Genomic DNA, 26,291 nt, shown 5'->3' with positions numbered 1-26,291 from the left:
GACAATCACATACATTCAACATACCTGTCAGTAGTTACTGCTACAGTGAGAGGACAATCACATACATTCAACATACCTGTCAGTGGTTACTGCTACAGTGAGAGGACAATCACATACATTCAACATACCTGTCAGTGGTTACTGCTACAGTGACAATCACATACATTCAACATACCTGTCAGTAGTTACTGCTACAGTGAGAGGACAATCACATACATTCAACATACCTGTCAGTAGTTACTGCTACAGTGAGAGGACAATCACATACATTCAACATACCTGTCAGTGGTTACTGCTACAGTGAGAGGACAATCACATACATTCAACATACCTGTCAGTGGTTACTGCTACAGTGACAATCACATACATTCAACATACCTGTCAGTAGTTACTGCTACAGTGACAATCACATACATTCAACATACCTGTCAGTAGTTACTGCTACAGTGACAATCACATACATTCAACATACCTGTCAGTGGTTACTGCTACAGTGACAATCACATACATTCAACATACCTGTCAGTAGTTACTGCTACAGTGAGAGGACAATCACATACATTCAACATACCTGTCAGTGGTTACTGCTACAGTGACAATCACATACATTCAACATACCTGTCAGTGGTTACTGCTACAGTGAGAGGACAATCACATACATTCAACATACCTGTCAGTGGTTACTGCTACAGTGACAATCACATACATTCAACATACCTGTCAGTGGTTACTGCTACAGTGACAATCACATACATTCAACATACCTGTCAGTAGTTACTGCTACAGTGAGAGGACAATCACATACATTCAACATACCTGTCAGTGGTTACTGCTACAGTGACAATCACATACATTCAACATACCTGTCAGTAGTTACTGCTACAGTGAGAGGACAATCACATACATTCAACATACCTGTCAGTGGTTACTGCTACAGTGACAATCACATACATTCAACATACCTGTCAGTGGTTACTGCTACAGTGAGAGGACAATCACATACATTCAACATACCTGTCAGTGGTTACTGCTACAGTGACAATAACATACATTCAACATACCTGTCAGTGGTTACTGCTACAGTGACAATCACATACATTCAACATACCTGTCAGTGGTTACTGCTACAGTGACAATCACATACATTCAACATACCTGTCAGTAGTTACTGCTACAGTGAGAGGACAATCACATACATTCAACATACCTGTCAGTGGTTACTGCTACAGTGACAATCACATACATTCAACATACCTGTCAGTGGTTACTGCTACAGTGAGAGGACAATCACATACATTCAACATACCTGTCAGTGGTTACTGCTACAGTGACAATCACATACATTCAACATACCTGTCAGTGGTTACTGCTACAGTGACAATCACATACATTCAACATACCTGTCAGTAGTTACTGCTACAGTGAGAGGACAATCACATACATTCAACATACCTGTCAGTGGTTACTGCTACAGTGACAATCACATACATTCAACATACCTGTCAGTGGTTACTGCTACAGTGACAATCACATACATTCAACATACCTGTCAGTGGTTACTGCTACAGTGACAATCACATACATTCAACATACCTGTCAGTAGTTACTGCTACAGTGACAATCACATACATTCAACATACCTGTCAGTGGTTACTGCTACAGTGACAATCACATACATTCAACATACCTGTCAGTGGTTACTGCTACAGTGAGAGGACAATCACATACATTCAACATACCTGTCAGTGGTTACTGCTACAGTGACAATCACATACATTCAACATACCTGTCAGTGGTTACTGCTACAGTGACAATCACATACATTCAACATACCTGTCAGTGGTTACTGCTACAGTGAGAGGACAATCACATACATTCAACATACCTGTCAGTGGTTACTGCTACAGTGACAATCACATACATTCAACATACCTGTCAGTGGTTACTGCTACAGTGACAATCACATACATTCAACATACCTGTCAGTGGTTACTGCTACAGTGAGAGGACAATCACATACATTCAACATACCTGTCAGTGGTTACTGCTACAGTGACAATCACATACATTCAACATACCTGTCAGTGGTTACTGCTACAGTGACAATCACATACATTCAACATACCTGTCAGTAGTTACTGCTACAGTGACAATCACATACATTCAACATACCTGTCAGTGGTTACTGCTACAGTGACAATCACATACATTCAACATACCTGTCAGTGGTTACTGCTACAGTGAGAGGACAATCACATACATTCAACATACCTGTCAGTGGTTACTGCTACAGTGACAATCACATACATTCAACATACCTGTCAGTGGTTACTGCTACAGTGAGAGGACAATCACATACATTCAACATACCTGTCAGTGGTTACTGCTACAGTGACAATCACATACATTCAACATACCTGTCAGTGGTTACTGCTACAGTGACAATCACATACATTCAACATACCTGTCAGTGGTTACTGCTACAGTGACAATCACATACATTCAACATACCTGTCAGTGGTTACTGCTACAGTGACAATCACATACATTCAACATACCTGTCAGTGGTTACTGCTACAGTGACAATCACATACATTCAACATACCTGTCAGTGGTTACTGCTACAGTGAGAGGACAATCACATACATTCAACATACCTGTCAGTGGTTACTGCTACAGTGAGAGGACAATCACATACATTCAACATACCTGTCAGTGGTTACTGCTACAGTGACAATCACATACATTCAACATACCTGTCAGTGGTTACTGCTACAGTGACAATCACATACATTCAACATACCTGTCAGTGGTTACTGCTACAGTGACAATCACATACATTCAACATACCTGTCAGTGGTTACTGCTACAGTGACAATCACATACATTCAACATACCTGTCAGTGGTTACTGCTACAGTGAGAGGACAATCACATACATTCAACATACCTGTCAGTGGTTACTGCTACAGTGACAATCACATACATTCAACATACCTGTCAGTAGTTACTGCTACAGTGACAATCACATACATTCAACATACCTGTCAGTGGTTACTGCTACAGTGAGAGGACAATCACATACATTCAACATACCTGTCAGTGGTTACTGCTACAGTGACAATCACATACATTCAACATACCTGTCAGTGGTTACTGCTACAGTGAGAGGACAATCACATACATTCAACATACCTGTCAGTAGTTACTGCTACAGTGACAATCACATACATTCAACATACCTGTCAGTAGTTACTGCTACAGTGACAATCACATACATTCAACATACCTGTCAGTGGTTACTGCTACAGTGAGAGGACAATCACATACATTCAACATACCTGTCAGTGGTTACTGCTACAGTGACAATCACATACATTCAACATACCTGTCAGTGGTTACTGCTACAGTGAGAGGACAATCACATACATTCAACATACCTGTCAGTAGTTACTGCTACAGTGACAATCACATACATTCAACATACCTGTCAGTAGTTACTGCTACAGTGACAATCACATACATTCAACATACCTGTCAGTGGTTACTGCTACAGTGAGAGGACAATCACATACATTCAACATACCTGTCAGTGGTTACTGCTACAGTGACAATCACATACATTCAACATACCTGTCAGTGGTTACTGCTACAGTGAGAGGACAATCACATACATTCAACATACCTGTCAGTAGTTACTGCTACAGTGACAATCACATACATTCAACATACCTGTCAGTGGTTACTGCTACAGTGACAATCACATACATTCAACATACCTGTCAGTGGTTACTGCTACAGTGACAATCACATACATTCAACATACCTGTCAGTGGTTACTGCTACAGTGAGAGGACAATCACATACATTCAACATACCTGTCAGTGGTTACTGCTACAGTGACAATCACATACATTCAACATACCTGTCAGTGGTTACTGCTACAGTGACAATCACATACATTCAACATACCTGTCAGTGGTTACTGCTACAGTGACAATCACATACATTCAACATACCTGTCAGTGGTTACTGCTACAGTGACAATCACATACATTCAACATACCTGTCAGTGGTTACTGCTACAGTGAGAGGACAATCACATACATTCAACATACCTGTCAGTGGTTACTGCTACAGTGACAATCACATACATTCAACATACCTGTCAGTAGTTACTGCTACAGTGAGAGGACAATCACATACATTCAACATACCTGTCAGTGGTTACTGCTACAGTGAGAGGACAATCACATACATTCAACATACCTGTCAGTGGTTACTGCTACAGTGACAATCACATACATTCAACATACCTGTCAGTGGTTACTGCTACAGTGACAATCACATACATTCAATAACTAAATCTTCAGATTTAGTTAACGATTTTTTTCCCTCATTAATCTCATCAGAATTGCATTGAGATGTTAAGATTTAAGATATTAAAGTTTAAAATAAAGTGTTACATAGATTCTGGACCGTTTCCATGTATTTATTGTTGCTGACTCGTTATAAATCGGAGTTTCCTCTCAGGTCCCGCGGTCTGTATTTGGGTGTAAAATCCTCCAAGCCATCAGAAAACTATGGCAACAGAGTGTGATGTTTACCCCTAAGCCTGGAAGGTTGTTCCCTAGTTGAAGAGGCCAGTCCCAACCCATCCCACGGTGCCTTAGAGATGGGCCTGTTATGGCCATAGTTGAAGAGGCCAGTCCCAACCCATCCCACGGTGCCTTAGAGATGGGCCTGTTATGGCCATAGTTGAAGAGGCCAGTCCCAACCCATCCCACGGTGCCTTAGAGATGGGCCTGTTATGGCCATAGTTGAAGAGGCCAGTCCCAACCCATCCCACGGTGCCTTAGAGATGGGCCTGTTATGGCCATAGTTGAAGAGGCCAGTCCCAACCCATCCCACGGTGCCTTAGAGATGGGCCTGTTATGGCCATAGTTGAAGAGGCCAGTCCCAACCCATCCCACGGTGCCTTAGAGATGGGCCTGTTATGGCCCTAGTTGAAGAGGCCAGTCCCAACCCATCCCACGGTGCCTTAGAGATGGGCCTGTTATGGCCATAGTTGAAGAGGCCAGTCCCAACCCATCCCACGGTGCCTTAGAGATGGGCCTGTTATGGCCATAGTTGAAGAGGCCAGTCCCAACCCATCCCACGGTGCCTTAGAGATGGGCCTGTTATGGCCATAGTTGAAGAGGCCAGTCCCAACCCATCCCACGGTGCCTTAGAGATGGGCCTGTTATGGCCATAGTTGAAGAGGCCAGTCCCAACCCATCCCACGGTGCCTTAGAGATGGGCCTGTTATGGCCATAGTTGAAGAGGCCAGTCCCAACCCATCCCACGGTGCCTTAGAGATGGGCCTGTTATGGCCCTAGTTGAAGAGGCCAGTCCCAACCCATCCCACGGTGCCTTAGAGATGGGCCTGTTATGGCCATAGTTGAAGAGGCCAGTCCCAACCCATCCCACGGTGCCTTAGAGATGGGCCTGTTATGGCCATAGTTGAAGAGGCCAGTCCCAACCCATCCCACGGTGCCTTAGAGATGGGCCTGTTATGGCCATAGTTGAAGAGGCCAGTCCCAACCCATCCCACGGTGCCTTAGAGATGGGCCTGTTATGGCCATAGTTGAAGAGGCCAGTCCCAACCCATCCCACGGTGCCTTAGAGATGGGCCTGTTATGGCCATAGTTGAAGAGGCCAGTCCCAACCCATCCCACGGTGCCTTAGAGATGGACCTGTTATGGCCATAACATCGCTGGCTGCTACGGTAACGTTTGAAGTGTTTCTGACTCTCTTTTTAAACATGACATGTGCTTCAAAGTTAAACCAAAGTCAATATGTGACAGTGAACTTCAGAAGAAGGTAGCAAGAGGTTTGTTTCTCAAAGCCTTTGCGTTGCAGTGAAAAAAAAAGTCTCAAGAAATTGTGTTGTGCTTGTGGTCGTGTTGTGATGCAGAAAACATCTGTACAGATCTTGTTCTAAAATATATACTGTCATGTAATGTGGATGTGTACATTTTATAACAAAACCTAAGAAATATACCTTCGAGATAATTTTTGAACACTTTTAACCTTGAACCTGAAGGGTTCCCTCTAGAGGTCACTCAGAGAGAGAACATAGCTGCTGTAGGACTTACATTCTTTGTCTTTAGACGATTTCAAGTCTTTGTGTATTAAAGTCAACATGTCTATTCTTCATTAACTTGTCTTACAAATAGACACGAGTGGGAAGACTTCAGTACACATTGATTCAAACCGTGATGATGTAAGTAAAGATGATCTTAGATGAGTTGTAATTATGTAAAACAACACAGAGAGGACATTTCCTATTTATGTTTAAATTATAAGTTACTTACAGACTTCCTGGAAACTATAAATACTGGGAAAAGGAAAAATCAAACCATTTCTGAGCATTTTCATGTTTTTTCCCTACATGCCAGAAACCATAATTTTGTAGATCTGATGGTATTTTTGGAAACATAGGTTGGCACCAATGCCCAGTCAGTCAGCAAAGGGTTGGAAAATACTCAATGATGTACTCAGTGTTATGTGAGGTCACCACTGGCAGATGTAGACATGCTCAGGACCATGTCAGCATCACAAAATGGCTCCCTGTTTCCTTTATGTACTACTTTTGGCCAGGGCCCATTGGGTTCTGGTCACAAGTAGTGCACTATATAGGGAATAGGGTGCCACTTGGGATGGAATTCATTTCTGGACCACAGCAGCAGCTGCCTGCTTCCCTGTAAGTTCCGAGCATGGTTGAGGTCCAGTCCATCACTATTCAAAGAATTCCGGAAGTAAACTGACAATCCAATTCCAATTGAAAAGCAATAAGGGAGAAAACTGAAATTCCAATCCGGAATTGGAATTTCAGTTTACTTCCGGAATGGACTTGGAATTGAAACTGACCCCAACTCTGTCAAGTTTCCAGAGACCTTACCTGAGCTAGCCTTGAAAGGAGCCAACCCTTGTGAATGGAAGGAGATATCTGTCGTATCAGTCTGCACAGGTCTTCGATCGAGAGAAATACAGTACCTTGCATACCTGCGGGACCAAAATCTTGCCTTGTGAGGAAGATGGCATGGTCATGGTACTCAGCATGATCGGGGTCCCGGCGCTGCTGCGTGTTGGCCCAGCGACACACCTGCTCCAGGCTACGGGACGGGTTCCCACGCTCGATCAGGCTGATGGACTGAGGAAAGAAGAATACCGTTCTCATTTCAGAAACAATCTACGAGCCTGATCCCAGATCTGTTTGTGCTCTTGCCAACTCCATTGCTGTCCTATTTATGCCAATGAGCGACAAGGAGTTGATACCCCAAACAGCAGGCCCTCAGACTAACAGCCTACCATACCTGCTGAATAGGATCGTCTCACAGTGTTTAATCATCATTATTACTCATATTAGCGCTCATTCAGCACATAGATGACTACTTCAAAATGGTTTTACCTGCAATGATCGGGATCAGCATGCTTGTTTTAGCTACTTGAGTTGAAAGCACTGATTTTTAGTTGCCCTGGATAAGAGTATCTGCTCAATGACTAAAACATAATGTTATTATTAGTTATTGTACCTAGGGTGTACTACCATCCCTGGTCAAAAGTAGTACACTATATAGGGAAAGGTAGTACACTATATAGGGAAAGGTAGTACACTATATAGGGAAAGGTAGTACACTATATAGGGAAAGGTAGTACACTATATAGGGAAAGGTAGTACACTATATAGGGAAAGGTAGTACACTATATAGGGAAAGGTAGTACACTATATAGGGAAAGGTAGTACACTATATAGGGAAAGGTAGTACACTATATAGGGAAAGGTAGTACACTATATAGGGAAAGGTAGTACACTATATAGGGAAAGGTAGTACACTATATAGGGAAAGGTAGTACACTATATAGGGAAAGACTACCATTTGGGAGGCATATTTATTGTTTTTACAGCAACCGCCTGGAGAGTGTTCTTGTGCTTGAGGAGAATATATTTACAGTGCCTTGCGAAAGTATTCGGCCCCCTTGAACTTTGCGACCTTTTGCCACATTTCAGGCTTCAAACATATAGATATAAAACTGTATTTTTTTGTGAAGAATCAACAACAAGTGGGACACAATCATGAAGTGGAACAACATTTATTGGATATTTCAAACTTTTTTAACAAATCAAAAACTGAAAAATTGGACGTGCAAAATTATTCAGCCCCCTTAAGTTAATACTTTGTAGCGCCACCTTTTACTGTGATTACAGCTGTAAGTCGCTTGGGGTGTGTCTCTATCAGTTTTGCACATCAAGAGACTGAAATTGTTTCCCATTCCTCCTTGCAAAACAGCTCGAGCTCAGTGAGGTTGGATGGAGAGCATTTGTGAACAGCAGTTTTCAGTTCTTTCCACAGATTCTCGATTGGATTCAGGTCTGGACTTTGACTTGGCCATTCTAACACCTGGATATGTTTATTTTTGAACCATTCCATTGTAGATTTTGCTTTATGTTTTGGATCATTGTCTTGTTGGAAGACAAACCTCCGTCCCAGTCTCAGGTCTTTTGCAGACTCCATCAGGTTTTCTTCCAGAATGGTCCTGTATTTGGCTCCATCCATCTTCCCATCAATTTTAACCATCTTCCCTGTCCCTGCTGAAGAAAAGCAGGCCCAAACCATGATGCTGCCACCACCATGTTTGACAGTGGGGATGGTGTGTTCAGGGTGATGAGCTGTGTTGCTTTTACGCCAAACATAACGTTTTGCATTGTTGCCAAAAAGTTCAATTTTGGTTTCATCTGACCAGAGCACCTTCTTCCACATGTTTGGTGTGTCTCCCAGGTGGCTTGTGGCAAACTTTAAACAACACTTTTTAAGGATATCTTTAAGAAATGGCCTTCTTCTTGCCACTCTTCCATAAAGGCCAGATTTGTGCAATATATGACTGATTGTTGTCCTGTGGACAGAGTCTCCCACCTCAGCTGTAGATCTCTGCAGATCTCTGCAGTTCATCCAGAGTGATCATGCATCTCTGATCATCTCTGATCAGTCTTCTCCTTGTATGAGCTGAAAGTTTAGAGGGACGGACAGGTCTTGGTAGATTTGCAGTGGTCTGATACTCCTTCCATTTCAATATTATCGCTTGCACAGTGCTCCTTGGGATGTTTAAAGCTTGGGAAATCTTTTTGTATCCAAATCCGGCTTTAAACTTCTTCACAACAGTATCTCGGACCTGCCTGGTGTGTTTCTTGTTCTTCATGATGCTCTCTGCGCTTTTAACGGACCTCTGAGACTATCACAGTGCAGGTGCATTTATACGGAGACTTGATTACACACAGGTGGATTGTATTTATCATCATTAGTCATTTAGGTCAACATTGGATCATTCAGAGATCCTCACTGAACTTCTGGAGAGAGTTTACTGCACTGAAAGTAAAGGGGCTGAATAATTTTGCACGCCCAATTTTTCAGTTTTTGATTTGTTAAAAAAGTTTGAAATATCCAATAAATGTTGTTCCACTTCATGATTGTGTCCCACTTGTTGTTGATTCTTCACAAAAAAATACAGTTTTATATCTTTATGTTTGAAGCCTGAAATGTGGCAAAAGGTCGCAAAGTTCAAGGGGGCCGAATACTTTCGCAAGGCACTGTATGGATCAAGATGGATCATTTCAAATGGATTGATTTGAATAAATTAGGGCAAATACAAATTAACAGTTGAAACAGTTATTCAATACAATGCATCCTAGTTTAAGCCAATTTCAACACTATTTGTGACACAATTAGTTGATTTCCAATGGCCACCCATTATCGCCCCTGGAGAGAGAGAGAAAGAGACAGTGAGAGAGACAGAGAGAACGAGACGAGAGAGACGGAGAGAAGAAGATGAGAGTGACAGAGAGAAGGAGACGAAAGAGACAGAGAGAACGAGACGAGAGAGACAGAGAGAAGGAGATGAGAGAGACAGAGAGAACGAGACGAGAGAGACAGAGAGAACGAGACGAGAGAGACAGAGAGAACGAGACGAGAGAGACAGAACCAGCGACGGGTGTAATATAAACTCTTACCTGTCTGTACCTGACCGTGATCAGGAAGATGAGAAGTATTACCTGTTTGTACCTGACCGTGATCAGGAAGATGAGAAGTCTTACCTGTCTGTACCTGACCGTGATCAGGAAGATGAGAAGTCTTACCTGTCTGTACCTGACCGTGATCAGGAAGATGAGAAGTCTTACCTGTCTGTACCTGACCGTGATCAGGAAGATGAGAAGTCTTACCTGTCTGTACCTGACAGTGATCAGGAAGATGAGAACTCTTACCTGTCTGTACCTGACAGTGATCAGGAAGATGAGAAGTCTTACCTGTCTGTACCTGACCGTGATCAGGAAGATGAGAAGTCTTACCTGTCTGTACCTGACCGTGATCAGGAAGATGAGAAGTCTTACCTGTCTGTACCTGACCGTGATCAGGAAGATGAGAAGTCTTACCTGTCTGTACCTGACAGTGATCAGGAAGATGAGAAGTCTTACCTGTCTGTACCTGACAGTGATCAGGAAGATGAGAAGTCTTACCAGTCTGTACCTGACAGTGATCAGGAAGATGAGAACTCTTACCAGTCTGTACCTGACAGTGATCAGGAAGATGAGAAGTCTTACCTGTGTACCCGACAGTGATCAGGAAGATGAGAAGTCTTACCTGTCTGTACCTGACCATGATCAGGAAGATGAGAAGTCTTACCTGTCTGTACCCGACCATGATCAGGAAGATGAGAAGTCTTACCTGTCTGTACCCGACCATGATCAGGAAGATGAGAAGTCTTACCTGTCTGTACCCGACCATGATCATGCGGACGAGGACAATGTTGATGTTGGTTCCCAAGGACTCATCGTGGTAGATCTCATCAACCTAAGGGAAGCAGCCAGAGAGATAAACAACATCAATTTATTTATTTAGTGAATTCCTTTAGCCAAGCCATTGCTTCGGGTCCTGCTGAGTTGAGGGTGAGTAGGCCCTCCGCTGAGTTGGTAGATTGGACAGACCTTAGGAATGTGGTGCATGGTTCGCTCCACCCCACAGCCACTAAGGGGTGAAGGAGTCTATAGCCTGGTCTCATATCTGTTTGTGCTGTCATGCAAACTCTTATGGTCATTGTCACGCCAATGGTAACAATCAAGTGCCCTGGTCAAAAGTAGTACACTATATAGGGAATAGGGTTCCATTTGGGACATGGTCCCATATGAGATTGCTTCTGATGCTAGATTCATCCTCTCATAGTGTGCTTCTTAATACGCGATTTGATGATAGCTCATAGTACACAGGCGTACATCAAAGAGTACACATCACGTCACATCTGGCAAAAACACAGCTGGTCGTTTGTTTAGCTTTCAGAAGGATAAGGCAGCCAGCCAGCCAGCCAGCCAGCCAGCTGCCCCTCCAGAAGGATAAGGCAGCCAGCCAGCCAGGACTGCCCCTCCAGGAGGTTAAGGCAGCCAGCCAGCCAGGACTGCCCCTCCAGAAGGATAAGGCAGCCAGCCAGGGCCGGCCCTCCAGAAGGATAAGGCAGCCAGCCAGCCAGGACTGCCCCTCCAGAAGGATACAGCAGCCAGCCAGGACTGCCCCTCCAGAAGGATAAGGCAGCCAGCCAGGACTGCCCCTCCAGAAGGATAAGACAGCCAGCCAGCCAGGACTGCCCCTCCAGAAGGATACGGCAGCCAGGACTGCCCCTCCAGAGGATAAGGCAGCCAGGACTGCCTCTCCAGAAGGATAAGGCAGCCAGGACTGACCCTCCAGAAGGATAAGGCAGCCAGGACTGACCCCCCCCAGAAGGATAAGGCAGCCAGGACTGACCCCCCAGAAGGATAAGGCAGCCAGGACTGACCCCCCAGAAGGATAAGGCAGCCAGGACTGCCCCTCCAGAGGATAAGGCAGCCAGGACTGCCTCTCCAGAAGGATAAGGCAGCCAGGACTGACCCTCCAGAAGGATAAGGCAGCCAGGACTGACCCTCCAGGAGGATAATGCAGCCAGGACTGACCCCCCCAGAAGGATAAGCCAGATAAAACACTCCTTCTGAACAATAACCTGTAATAATCTGACATAGAACCTGACAGGACAAACACTCCCACTGAACAATAACCTGTAATAATCTGACATAGAACCTGACAGGACAAACACTCCCACTGAACAATAACCTGTAATAATCTGACATAGAACCTGACAGGACAAACACTCCCACTGAACAATAACCTGTAATAATCTGACATAGAACCTGACAGGACAAACACTCCCACTGAACAATAACCTGTAATAATCTGACATAGAACCTGACAGGACAAACACTCCCACTGAACAATAACCTGTAATAATCTGACATAGAACCTGACAGGACAAACACTCCCACTGAACAATAACCTGTAATAATCTGACATAGAACCTGACAGGACAAACACTCCTTCTGAACAATAACCTGTAATAATCTGACATAGAACCTGACAGGACAAACACTCCCACTGAACAATAACCTGTAATAATCTGACATAGAACCTGACAGGACAAACACTCCCACTGAACAATAACCTGTAATAATCTGACATAGAACCTGACAGGACAAACACTCCCACTGAACAATAACCTGTAATAATCTGACATAGAACCTGACAGGACAAACACTCCCACTGAACAATAATCTGTAATAATCTGACATAGAACCTGACAGGACAAACACTCCCACTGAACAATAACCTGTAATAATCTGACATAGAACCTGACAGGACAAACACTCCCACTGAACAATAACCTGTAATAATCTGACATAGAACCTGACAGGACAAACACTCCCACTGAACAATAACCTGTAATAATCTGACATAGAACCTGACAGGACAAACACTCCCACTGAACAATAACCTGTAATAATCTGACATAGAACCTGACAGGACAAACACTCCCACTGAACAATAACCTGTAATAATCTGACATAGAACCTGACAGGACAAACACTCCCACTGAACAATAACCTGTAATAATCTGACATAGAACCTGACAGGACAAACACTCCCACTGAACAATAACCTGTAATAATCTGACATAGAACCTGACAGGACAAACACTCCCACTGAACAATAACCTGTAATAATCTGACATAGAACCTGACAGGACAAGCACTCCTTATGAACAATAACCTGTAATAATCTGACATAGAACCTGACAGGACAAACACTCCCACTGAACAATAACCTGTAATAATCTGACATAGAACCTGACAGGACAAACACTCCTTCTGAACAATAACCTGTAATAATCTGACATAGAACCTGACAGGACAAACACTCCCACTGAACAATAATCTGTAATAATCTGACATAGAACCTGACAGGACAAACACTCCCACTGAACAATAACCTGTAATAATCTGACATAGAACCTGACAGGACAAACACTCCTTCTGAACAATAACCTGTAATAATCTGACATAGAACCTGACACGACAAACACTCCTGCTGAACAATAACCTGTAATAATCTGACATAGAACCCGACAGGACAAACACTCCTACTGAACACTGATCCACTTGGCTCAATAGTTCACACCAATGTGCTTCCACTCGACAGCACAGGAGTGGAAGCAATCCCCTCTACAGAGAGAATGTGTGTGTGTGTGTGTGTGTGTGTGTCTGCTCTCTGATGGTTTGGTTTTGCATACATGGAATGGGTGGCTGGTAATGGGATGCTGCTGTCCACAGTGTGTGGGTGGTAATGGGATGCTGCTATCCACAATGGGTGGGTGGTAATGGGATGCTGCTATCCACAGTGGGTGGCTGGTAATGGGATGCTGCTATCCACAGTGGGTGGCTGGTAATGGGATGCTGCTGTCCACAGTGGGTGGGTGGTAATGGGATGCTGCTGTCCACAGTGGGTGGGTGGTAATGGGATGCTACTGTCCACAGTGGGTGGGTGGTAATGGGATGCTGCTGTCCACAGTGGGTGGGTGGCTGGTAATGGGATGCTGCTGTCCACAGTGGCTGGCTGGTAATGGGATGCTGCTGTCCACAGTGGGTGGCTGGTAATGGGATGCTGCTATCCACAGTGTGTGGCTGGTAATGAGATGCTGCTATCCACAGTGGGTGGCTGGTAATGGGATGCTGCTATCCACAGTGGGTGGCTGGTAATGGGATGCTGCTGTCCACAGTGGGTGGCTGGTAATGGGATGCTGCTGTCCACAGTGGGTGGGTGGTAATGGGATGCTGCTATCCACAGTGGGTGGGTGGTAATGGGATGCTGCTATCCACAGTGGGTGGCTGGTAATGGGATGCTGCTATCCACAGTGGGTGGCTGGTAATGGGATGCTGCTGTCCACAGTAGGTGGGTGGTAATGGGATGCTGCTATCCACAGTGGGTGGCTGGTAATGGGATGCTGCTATCCACAATGGGTGGGTGGTAATGGGATGCTGCTATCCACAGTGTGTGGCTGGTAATGGGATGCTGCTGTCCACAGTGGGTGGGTGGTAATGGGATGCTGCTGTTCACAGTGGCTGGCTGGTAATGGGATGCTGCTGTCCACAGTGGGTGGGTGGTAATGGGATTCTGCTATCCACAATGGGTGGGTGGTAATGGGATGCTGCTGTCCACAGTGGGTGGGTGGTAATGGGATGCTGCTGTCCACAGTGGGTGGCTGGTAATGGGATGCTGCTATCCACAGTAGGTGGCTGGTAATGGGATGCTGCTGTCCACAGTGGGTGGGTGGTAATGGGATGCTGCTATCCACAGTGGGTGGCTGGTAATGGGATGCTGCTATCCACAGTGGGTGGCTGGTAATGGGATGCTGCTATCCACAGTGGGTGGGTGGTAATGGGATGCTGCTATCCACAGTGGGTGGCTGGTAATGGGATGCTGCTGTCCACAGTGAGTGGCTGGCTGGTAATGGAATGCTGCTATCCACAGTGGGTGGCTGGCTGGTAATGGGATTCTGCTGTCCACAGTGAGTGCTTGTCATGCTGGTGCAACACGGCCCCATAATGATGCTCTGGAATGATGACTGCAACACAGTAAATCAATGACGAGAGGATAGTCAGATTAATTGATAACAGGCAGACATGGTGGTTTAGCAGGAAGATTGGAACGATGTAAACCAAGAGGTTGTGAGTTCAAATCCCAGGTGAGGACTTTTATATAAATGAACATGCACTATGTAAATGTGTGTCAAATAACTACATTGAAAACATTGTATATTAAAAGCACTGTGCTTATAACCAGATGCACTTTTTAGTTAAGATGCCCAAATAATAATTTATAGTTTAATGAACATATGAGACAAGTTGAGCAAACAGACCATTTTAAGTTGACTCCCCCCCCCCCCCTCCCCCCCAGGTTTACTCAACCCATAAGGCTCTGGTCAAACATAGTTCACTACGGAATACGGAGCCATTTGTGACGCAGACTGAGTAACATTTCCATCCGAGCATGTTTAATCCTCATCAAACCATCCACTACGTGTCAACACGCCCTCCAGGGTCCTATATAGCCAATCAACAGCTTCCATTTGTGGTTTGCTGAATGCGGGTTTGAGGAAAAGAACCAGGGATGGGTGGAGGGATTTGGAATCTTGTTTCTGTTTCCATAGCTACATACAGAAGTCTTAGAACAGGAACAGTCCCGCTTGGTTCTGTTTCCATAGCTACATATAGAAGTCTTAGAACAGGAACAGTCCCGCTTGGTTATGGATCCTGATTATCAACATGCCGAGTCAGCTGACTGGAGACCAGTAGGGACCAGGAGACACAGGGTTCATTGAGTTACACGTCAGAAAAACAACCTTTCTAATTCTTTTTATCTTCTCACAGGTGACTCTTTAACCTGTTGTCCTAGAAAATATATATGTAAGCTATACACACAATCAGTCTTCTATGGTTGGTTTGTTTTGAACTTTGTATGTCTGCCCAAACATGAACTTGATGTACTGGCTGCGGTTACTAGACAGTTTTTGTGAATAATAATACAAAAAATATTAACAATAATAATAACAATAATAATAATAATAATAATAATAATAATAATAAAATAATAATAATAATAAAATAATAATATAATAAATAATAATAATAATACGAAAATAAGAATAAGAATAAAATAAGAATAAGAATAAAATAAGAATAAGAATAAAATAAGATTATAATAATAATAATAGTAATAATAAGAATATAATAAGAATAATAAGAATATAATAAGAATAATAAGAATAATATTAAATAATATAATAATAAGGACATTATATAGGATATTGACCACAACAAACATGGAAGATAGATGTTATTGTCTTCCAGTTTTATGCCTGTTCAAAGTTACCTTCAAAGCATCATTTAACAATAGTGTGCAGAAACCATCACAAACACACACACCCACATGTTTCAAAATACACACACACAGAGATATGTTTCATAAACACACACACACAAGCCCGGAAATGTTTCAACACACACAAACGCCCAGATATATCTCAACAACACTAGACCAGATATGTCTCAACAACACTAGACCAGATATGTCTCAACAACACAAGACCAGATATGTCTCAACAACACTAGACCAGATATGTCTCAACAACACTAGACCAGATATGTCTCAACAACACAAGACCAGATGTGTCTCAACAACACTAGACCAGATATGTCTCAACAACACTAGACCAGATATGTCTCAGCAACACTAGACCAGATATGTCTCAGCAACACTAGACCAGATATGTCTCAACAACACTAGACCAGATATATCTCAACAACACTAGACCAGATATATCTCAACAACACTAGACCAGATATATCTCAACAACACTAGACCAGTTATGTCTCAACACCACTAGACCATGGTGAGTTAGGTCAAATGGTCTCCTCCCAGCAGAGCGAAGGTCGGCCATATTGATTTATTTGTGTTAGTGACAGTCTCTCTCCTGTTTACCAGAATACTGGAGGTCTGAGCTGATGCACGTTGCTTTCGAGTGATGCTTTAAACACAGCCGAGGAAGGCCCTGGGATGGCCTGCCTGTCGATGATGTCATTATCCCAGTAAGTCATAAACAGTCACAGTGATAAAGGCGAGCGCTGCACATGCCGCCTCTCAGGTCACTAAGTACGGTGATGCTCCTTACACATTACAGAACCGAAATTAGGAAGCATTTTTGTTTTGCTTGTCTCTCTCTCTGTAACTATGACGTGGATGTAAATAAACCCAGCTGGGGGACAGTCTACACCAAGTTCTCCAAAACAAGACGTGATGTTCACCCTCTCCCCAAGGACACATCAACCATCTATCAGCCTTCTATCTGTGAACACATACCGCTGAATTAAGAGGGGAAGAGATGTCTAACACACTAGATAAATGATAAGCTAAATGTCAATAGGCAGGACAGCACACACTGTTTAAAACACCACAGTATAAACATATACAGGACTGTGTAACTGACGCAAGACTGGAACTTGGCAACAATCCAACATTTACACAACAAAGGAACGTAGACTAGGCTACACATCAACCAAACAGCCTTATTCATTCACTTCCAGAACAGTACATCAGCTATTTAATGAAACACTGTATAGGTAAAGTAAAGGCAAGATGACCCCAGATTCCCCTTGACTTTGTGTGATGTAATGTACTCAGATCTCCATACTGAGTTGAATGCTGACCTGTATAAATCAAATCAAATCAAATGTTATTTGTCACATACACATGGTTAGCAGATGTTAGTGCGAGTGCAGCGAAATGCTTGTTGCTTCTAGTTCCGACAATGAACAAATAAACAATAAATACACGTCGGGTTGATGCTGGACGTTAAAACTGAGCAGCTGTTGGTTGAACAATGAGGACAAACATCAGAAATAGCCACAGCCTTTTCCAGCCATAGTGGAACATACTCTAAACATCATAAATGTTATTCAATGTCGTTTCAATAAACTTGTGTCAGACTAATGTAGGAATACTGTAGTACCTACTGAATATACATACTACTGATGCAGTTTAAATCTCCTGCATACAGTCTTTAAATATATCCAGTCTTGTTTATTTGATTTATATTTTAAAAAAGGGAGGTACCAAACCAAGTGACACCCTATTCCCTACATAGTGTACTACTCAATTGGTCAAAAAGTACTGCATTATAAAGCTAATAGGTCAAATAGGGTTCCATTTGGAATGCATCCCAAACAGCCAATGGCTGCTCTGCCTCTGCTCAGCTGACCTCACTACACACAGAGCCTCATTCAGAATGGGATTGTTTCTGTCCAGCTGGCTCACAGCAATGAGCACAGCAGCTGTAAGATAGCTGGAGGGACATACCGTACCAGTCAAAAGATTAAGAACACCTACTCATTTAAAGGTTTTTCTTTATTTTTACTATTTTATACATTGTAGAATAATAGTGAACACATCAAAACTATGAACTAACACATATGGAATCATGTAGTAACCAAAAAAGTGTTAAACACATGAAAGTCCAAATTCGAGATTTTTGGTTCCAACCAACGTGTCTTTGTGAGACGCAGATAAGGTGAATGGATGATCTCCGCATGTGTTGTTCCCACCGTGAAGCATAGAGGAGGACGTGTGAGTGTGTCTGGGTGCTTTGCAGGTGACACTGTCAGTGATTTATTTAGAATTCAAGGCACACTTAACCAACATGGCTACCACAGCATTCTGCAGCAATACGCCATCCCATCTGGTTTGCACTTAGTGGGACTATCATTTGTTTTTCAATGACCCAACACCTCCAGGCTGTGTAAGGGCTACTTGACGGAAAGAAGGAAAGTGATGGAGTGCTGCATCAGATGACCTGGCCTCCACAAACACCCAACTTCAAGCCAATTGAAACGGTTTGGGATGAGTTGGGCCGTAGAGGGAAGTAAAATCAGCCAGCAAGTGCTCAGCATATGTGGGAACTCCTTCAAGACTGTTGGAAAAGCATTCCAGGTGAAGCTGGTTGAGAGAATGCCAATATTATGCAAGTAATAGTAAAGGGTGGCTACTTTGAAGAATTTCAAATCTGAAATAGATTTTGATTTGTTTAACACTTTTTTGGTTACTACATGATTCCATGGGTTATTTCATAGTTTTGATGTCTTCACTAAAATATAGAAAATAGTAAAAATAAAGAAAAACCCTTGAATGAGTAGGTGTCCAAACTTTTGAATGGTACTGTATATCTCTCCCTACCTGCCTGTCTTGTGTACAGCAAAACATCAACATGGACAAAACCCTCGTGGGTTTTCTCTAACAACACAGCCATTGTGCTCAGGCAGGCACCTCACAGGCTCCTAGCATGACTTGTTCCAGGCAGGCACCTCACAGGCTCTGCAGGCTCTTAGCATGGCTTGGTCCAGACAGGCACCTAACAGGCTCTGCAGGCTCCTAGCATGGCTTGGTCCAGGCAGGCACCTCACAGGCTCCTAGCATGGCTTGGTCCAGACAGGCACCTCACAGGCTCCTAGCATGGCTTGGTCCAGACAGGCACCTAACAGGCTCTGCAGGCTCCTCGCATGGCTTGGTCCAGGCAAGGCACCTCACGGGCTCCTAGCATGGCTTGGTCCAGACAGGCACCTCACGGGCTCTGCAGGCTCCTAGAATGGCTTGTTCCAGGCAGGCACCTCACAGGCTCCTAGCATGGCTTGGTCCAGACAGGCACCTCACAGGCTCCTAGCATGGCTTGGTCCAGACAGGCACCTAACAGGCTCTGCAGGCTCCTAGCATGGCTTGGTCCAGGCAGGCACCTCACAGGCTCCTAGCATGGCTTGGTCCAGACAGGCACCTCACAGGCTCCTAGCATGGCTTGGTCCAGACAGGCACCTAACAGGCTCTGCAGGCTCCTCGCATGGCTTGGTCCAGGCAAGGCACCTCACGGGCTCCTAGCATGGCTTGGTCCAGACAGGCACCTCACGGGCTCTGCAGGCTCCTAGCATGGCTTGTTCCTGGTAGGCACTTCACAGGCTCTGCAGGCTCCTAGCATGGCTTGTTCCTGGTAGGCACCTCGCAGGCTCTGCAGGCTCCTAGCATGGCTTGTTCCTGGTAGGCACCTCGCAGGCTCTGCAGGCTCCTAGCATGGCTTGTTCCTGGTAGGCACCTCGCAGGCCCTGCAGGCTCCTAGCATGGCTTGGTCCAGGCAGGCACCTCGCAGGCTCTGCAGGCTCCTAGCATGGCTTGTTCCTGGTAGGCACCTCGCAGGCTCTGCAGGCTCCTAGCATGGCTTGGTCCAGGCAGGCACCTCACAGACTCTGCAGGCTCCTAGCATGGCTTGTTCCTGGTAGGCACCTCGCAGGCTCTGCAGGCTCCTAGCATGGCTTGGTCCAGGCAGGATGTGCTTTAATCAGTTCCTTGGCCCGGGTGATTTTGGTACTGTACCAGCTCCACATTCTGTACTGGTGGCTGGGAAGGATTGGTGGGATTTGGGTGGGTAGAGCTATTTCAGACACAGCAAGCCAGTGGCTTAACCAGAAGAGCTACAGTGTTTACCTTGTTTGTAGAAACTCAGCCAAGGGAGTGGGCTCACTCACAATTTTGCCTAAGAACACAGCCATGACTAAAGAATGGTACCAACACATCCTCCGAGAGCAACTTCTCCCAACCATCCAGGAACAGTTCAGTGACGAACAATGCCTTTTCCAGCATGATGGAGCACCTTGCGATAAGGCAAAAGTGATAACTAAGTGGCTTGGGGAATAAAACACCGATATTTTGGGTCCATGGCCAGGAAACTCCCCAGACCTTAATCCCATTGAGAACTTGTGGTCAATCCTCAAGAGGCGGGTGGACAAACAAAAACCCACTAATTCCGACAAACTCCAAGCATTGATTATGTAAGAATGGGCTGTCATCAGTCAGGATGTGGCCCAGAAGTTAATCTACAGCATGCCAGGGCAGATTGCAGAGGTCTTGAAAAAGAAGGGTCAACGCTACAAATATTGACTCTTTGCATCAACTTCATGTAATTGTCAATAAAAGCCTTTGACACTTATGAAATGCTTGTAATTATACTTCATTATTCCATAGTAACATCTGACAAAAATATCTAAAGTCACTGAAGCAGCAAACTTTGTGGAAATTAATATTTGTGTCATTCTCAAAACTTTTGGCCACGACTGTACAGTGAAATGCTTACTTGTAAGCTCTTTCCCAACAATGCAGTATTCAGTATCAAGGTGTAGGCATAGCTATCTATCATTGGTTTTGGATTCCGTGATTCCGTGACTATAATCGGAAGCACAGTGGATTTAGGTTTCGGCTACCCAGCAGGTTTCGGCTACCCAGCAGCTACCCAGCAGGTTTCGGCTACCCAGCAGCTACCCAGCAGCTTTCGACTACCCAGCAGCTACCCAGCAGGTTTCGGCTACCCAGCAGCTACCCAGCAGCTACCCAGAAGGTTTCAGCTACCCAGCAGCTACCCAGCAGCTACCCAGCAGTTTTCAGCTACCCAGCAGGTTTCGACTACCCAGCAGGTTTCAGCTACCCAGCAGCTACCAGCTACCCAGCAGGTTTCAGCTACCCAGCAGGTTTCAGCTACCCAGCAGGTTTCAGCTACCCAGCAGCTACCCAGCAGCTACCCAGCAGGTTTCAGCTACCCAGCAGGTTTCAGCTACCCAGCAGCTACCCAGCAGCTACCCAGCAGGTTTCAGCTACCCAGCAGCTACCCAGCAGCTACCCAGCAGCTACCCAGCAGGTTTCAGCTACCCAGCAGGTTTCAGCTACCCAGCAGCTACCCAGCAGCTACCCAGCAGGTTTCAGCTACCCAGCAGGTTTCAGCTACCCAGCAGCTACCCAGCAGGTTTCAGCTACCCAGCAGGTTTCAGCTACCCAGCAGGTTTCAGCTACCCAGCAGCTACCCAGCAGGTTTCAGCTACCCAGCAGCTACCCAGCAGGTTTCAGCTACCCAGCAGCTACCCAGCAGCTACCCAGCAGGTTTCAGCTACCCAGCAGCTACCCAGCAGCTACCCAGCAGGTTTCAGCTACCCAGCAGCTACCCAGCAGGTTTCAGCTACCCAGCAGCTACCCAGCAGGTTTCAGCTACCCAGCAGGTTTCAGCTACCCAGGGAAGTTGTATATCTTTTCTTTTTTTAACCCTTTTTTTCTCCCCAATTGGTAGTTACAGCCTTGTCTCATCGCTGCAACTCCCGTACGGACTCGGGAGAGGCGAAGGTCAAGAGCCATGCTCTCGAGAGCCATGCGTCCTCCAAAACACAACCCATCCAACCCGGAAGCCAGCCGCACCAATGTGTCGGAGGAAACACCTTATACCTGGCGACCTGGTCAGCGTGCACTGCGCCCGGACCGCCACAGGAGTGGCTAGTGCGCGATGAGACAAGGATTTCCCTGCCGGCCAAACCCTCCCTAACCCGGACGACACTGGGCCAATTGTGCGCCGCCCCATGGGCCTCCCGGTCGCGGCCGGCTGCGACAGAGCCTGGACTCGAACCCAGAATCTCTGGTGGCACAGAGATTAGACCACTGCGCTATCCGGGAGGCCTGGAAGTTGTTTTGTCAAAAGTAAAATATGTAGGCTATGGAATCATCAACAGATGGACCACAGAGCAGCAGGCCTCCTCAACCAACAGTAGGCTATGGAATCATCAACAGATGGACCACAGAGCAGCAGGCCTCCTCAACAGACAGTAGGCTGTGGAATCATCAACAGATGGACCACAGAGCAGCAGGCCTCCTCAACCAACAGTAGGCTATGGAATCATCAACAGATGGATCACAGAGCAGCAGGCCTCCTCAACCAACAGTAGGCTATGGAATCATCAACAGATGGACCACAGAGCAGCAGGCCTCCTCAACAGACAGTAGGCTATGGAATCATCAACAGATGGACCACAGAGCAGCAGGCCTCCTCAACAGACAGTAGGCTATGGAATCATCAACAGATGGACCACAGAGCAGCAGGCCTCCTCAACAGACATTCATTGTTGCCTGAAGTTGTTTAATATGCTGTGTTAGTGTCAGCCTGGCCTGGCAGAGCAGACCAGCAGGGCTGAACAGCAGCAGATCCTCTAGTTGGGTGGATGTGTGTTCTGATTGGCTGCCATGCAAAGCAGAAGTCCAGCCCCATCCCGCCACGGCCCTCCCCCCACCCCCTCCCTCTCCACTCCCAGTCAACTCACAGTGGCTGCCTCCCAAATGGAAAACCTATTTCCTATATAGTGCACAACGTTTAACAAGCAGTCCTAGGGAATAGGGTGCCATTTAAGAACAGTGACAGGTCTAGTGCAGCTAATCAGACCACCCTGCTGGACCCAAATGGTAACTGTTACAGAGTGAAACCAGCACCCTGTGAAAATCTGACTTGGTGGATTAGGGTTGTGGAATCAGATTAAGGTGGTAGGAGCTGCCTGAGACTGTAATGAACAAACTGAGAGGTTTTTCTCTTTCATTAGTAATCCATCAACATTCAGAGAGAGAGAGAGAGAGAGAGAGAGAGAGGCGCGAGGGATACGTAATGTTTCAACGTCCACTATGTGAGAGGAGGAGACTAGTACAGTAACAACTAGGCCCTGAGGGGGAATCTATACACACTGGGGGGAGGAGATCAGTCTGGCCAGCGAGCCAGCAACAAAGCTGTTACTACTCTATCATGTCTATACACACTGGGGGGAGGAGATCAGTCTGGCCAGCGAGCCAGCAACAAAGCTGTTACTACTCTATCATGTCTATACACACTGGGGGGGAGGAGATCAGTCTGGCCAGCGAGCCAGCAACAAAGCTGTTACTACTCTATCATGTCTATACACACTGGGGGGAGGAGATCAGTCTGGTCAGCGAGCCAGCAACAAAGCTGTTACTACTCTATCATGTCGATACACACTGGGGGGAGGAGATCAGTCTGGCCAGCGAGCCAGCAACAAAGCTGTTACTACTCTATCATGTCTATACACACTGGGGGGAGGAGATCAGTCTGGCCAGCGAGGCCAGCAACAAAGCTGTTACTACTCTATCATGTCTATACACACTGGGGGGAGGGGGGGGGGCGGGATCAGTCTGGCCAGTGAGCCAGCAACAAAGCTGTTACTACTCTATCATGTCTATACACACTGGGGGGGAGGAGATCAGTCTGGCCAGCGAGCCAGCAACAAAGCTGTTACTACTCTATCATGTCTATACACACTGGGGGGAGGGGGGGAGATCAGTCTGGCCAGCGAGCCAGCAACAAAGCTGTTACTACACTATCATGGCAAGTCAGTCCCACGAGAGAGCACAGTTTTCCAACTTCCACAAACAGTCATCTTATACTGCAGGCAAAGGTCAACTGGTTTGGTCAATTACATTCCAATCGCTTTTTGGAATGTCAGTTTACATAAGTGCATTGAAATGGAATTGACCCCCCCCAACCCTGGTCTGAATGGTGAATAGTACAGTAAGCTGTTCACAGGGAAGTTAAAGCACTCACACACAGTTAAACAGTGCATAGGGGACAAACAGTTAGGAAAGATTTAAAGGTCCCGAAACACTCATTCTGATTCCCATGGAAAAGTGCCTTTTGAGTGACACAAACATCAACAATATTTTCACCAATAAAACATTTCAAAATGTGAAGTTAGGAAGTCTGAAAGGATTAGATTGAGTCGTCACGGAGATAGTTGACTGAGTGGGCGGGGACCTAGAAGTCTGAAAGGATTAGATTGAGTCGTCACGGAGATAGTTGACTGAGTGGGCGGGGACCTAGAAGGGTGAGTGGGCGGGGACCTAGCAGGCTGAGTGGGCGGGGACCTAGAAGTCTGAAAGGATTAGATTGAGTCGTCACGGAGATAGTTGACTGAGTGGGCGGGGACCTAGCAGGCTGAGTGGGCGGGGACCTAGCAGGCTGAGTGGGCGGGGACCTAGAAGTCTGAAAGGATTAGATTGAGTCGTCACGGAGATAGTTGACTGAGTGGGCGGGGACCTAGCAGGCTGAGTGGGCGGGGACCTAGCAGGCTGAGTGGGCGGGGACCTAGAAGTCTGAAAGGATTAGATTGAGTCGTCACGGAGATAGTTGACTGAGTGGGCGGGGACCTAGTAGGCTGAGTGGGCGGGGACCTAGCAGGCTGAGTGGGCGGGGACCTAGAAGTCTGAAAGGATTAGATTGAGTCGTCACGGAGATAGTTGACTGAGTGGGCGGGGACCTAGTAGGCTGAGTGGGCGGGGACCTAGCAGGCTAAGTGGGCGGGGACCTAGAAGTCTGAAAGGATTAGATTGAGTCGTCACGGAGATAGTTGACTGAGTGGGCGGGGACCTAGCAGGCTAAGTGGGCGGGGACCTAGAAGTCTGAAAGGATTAGATTGAGTCGTCACGGAGATAGTTGACTGAGTGGGCGGGGACCTAGCAGGCTAAGTGGGCGGGGACCTAGAAGTCTGAAAGGATTAGATTGAGTCGTCACGGAGATAGTTGACTGAGTGGGCGGGGACCTAGCAGGCTGAGTGGGCGGGGACCTAGAAGTCTGAAAGGATTAGATTGAGTCGTCACGGAGATAGTTGACTGAGTGGGCGGGGACCTAGCAGGCTGAGTGGGCGGGGACCTAGAAGTCTGAAAGGACAGATTGAGTCGGCACGGAGATAGTTGACTGAGTGGGCGGGGACCTAGCAGGCTGAGTGGGCGGGGACCTAGAAGTCTGAAAGGATTAGATTGAGTCGTCACGGAGATAGTTGACTGAGTGGGCGGGGACCTAGCAGGCTGAGTGGGCGGGGACCTAGAAGTCTGAAAGGATTAGATTGAGTCGTCACGGAGATAGTTGACTGAGTGGGCGGGGACCTAGCAGGCTAAGTGGGCGGGGACCTAGAAGTCTGAAAGGATTAGATTGAGTCGTCACGGAGATAGTTGACTGAGTGGGCGGGGACCTAGCAGGCTGAGTGGGCGGGGACCTAGAAGTCTGAAAGGATTAGATTGAGTCGTCACGGAGATAGTTGACTGAGTGGGCGGGGACCTAGCAGGCTGAGTGGGCGGGGACCTAGAAGTCTGAAAGGATTAGATTGAGTCGTCACGGAGATAGTTGACTGAGTGGGCGGGGACCTAGCAGGCTAAGTGGGCGGGGACCTAGAAGTCTGAAAGGATTAGATTGAGTCGTCACGGAGATAGTTGACTGAGTGGGCGGGGACCTAGCAGGCTGAGTGGGCGGGGACCTAGAAGTCTGAAAGGACAGATTGAGTCGGCACGGAGATAGTTGACTGAGTGGGCGGGGACCTAGCAGGCTGAGTGGGCGGGGACCTAGAAGTCTGAAAGGACAGATTGAGTCGTCACGGAGATAGTTGACTGAGTGGGCGGGGACCTAGTAGGCTGAGTGGGCGGGGACCTAGTAGGGTGAGTGGACGGG

At 46.1% G+C, this 26,291-nt stretch overlaps 1 protein-coding gene across 3 annotated transcripts in view; it reads right to left on the bottom strand.

Annotated features, from left to right (window-relative positions):
* The window catches only part of LOC109885929 (A disintegrin and metalloproteinase with thrombospondin motifs 3), a 151,047-nt gene that overhangs the window by 61,492 nt on the left and 63,264 nt on the right, over positions 1 to 26,291 (bottom strand). For 2 of the 3 annotated variants that reach the window (XM_031813113.1, XM_031813112.1), the window contains exons 5-6: positions 10,802 to 10,885; positions 7,038 to 7,194 (exon numbers count right to left, since the gene is read on the bottom strand). In XM_031813113.1, the coding sequence (XP_031668973.1) occupies positions 7,038 to 7,194; positions 10,802 to 10,885 (241 nt within the window). The remainder of the gene's footprint in view (positions 1 to 7,037; positions 7,195 to 10,801; positions 10,886 to 26,291) is intronic. The other variant, XM_031813111.1, reaches the window with a different exon arrangement.

Source organism: Oncorhynchus kisutch, unplaced genomic scaffold (genome assembly GCF_002021735.2).
Source record: "Oncorhynchus kisutch isolate 150728-3 unplaced genomic scaffold, Okis_V2 Okis04b-Okis11a_hom, whole genome shotgun sequence".
NCBI lineage: Eukaryota > Metazoa > Chordata > Actinopteri > Salmoniformes > Salmonidae > Oncorhynchus > Oncorhynchus kisutch.
Note: the sequence above shows the minus strand (reverse complement) of the source record. Positions and strands in the feature narration are given on the sequence as shown.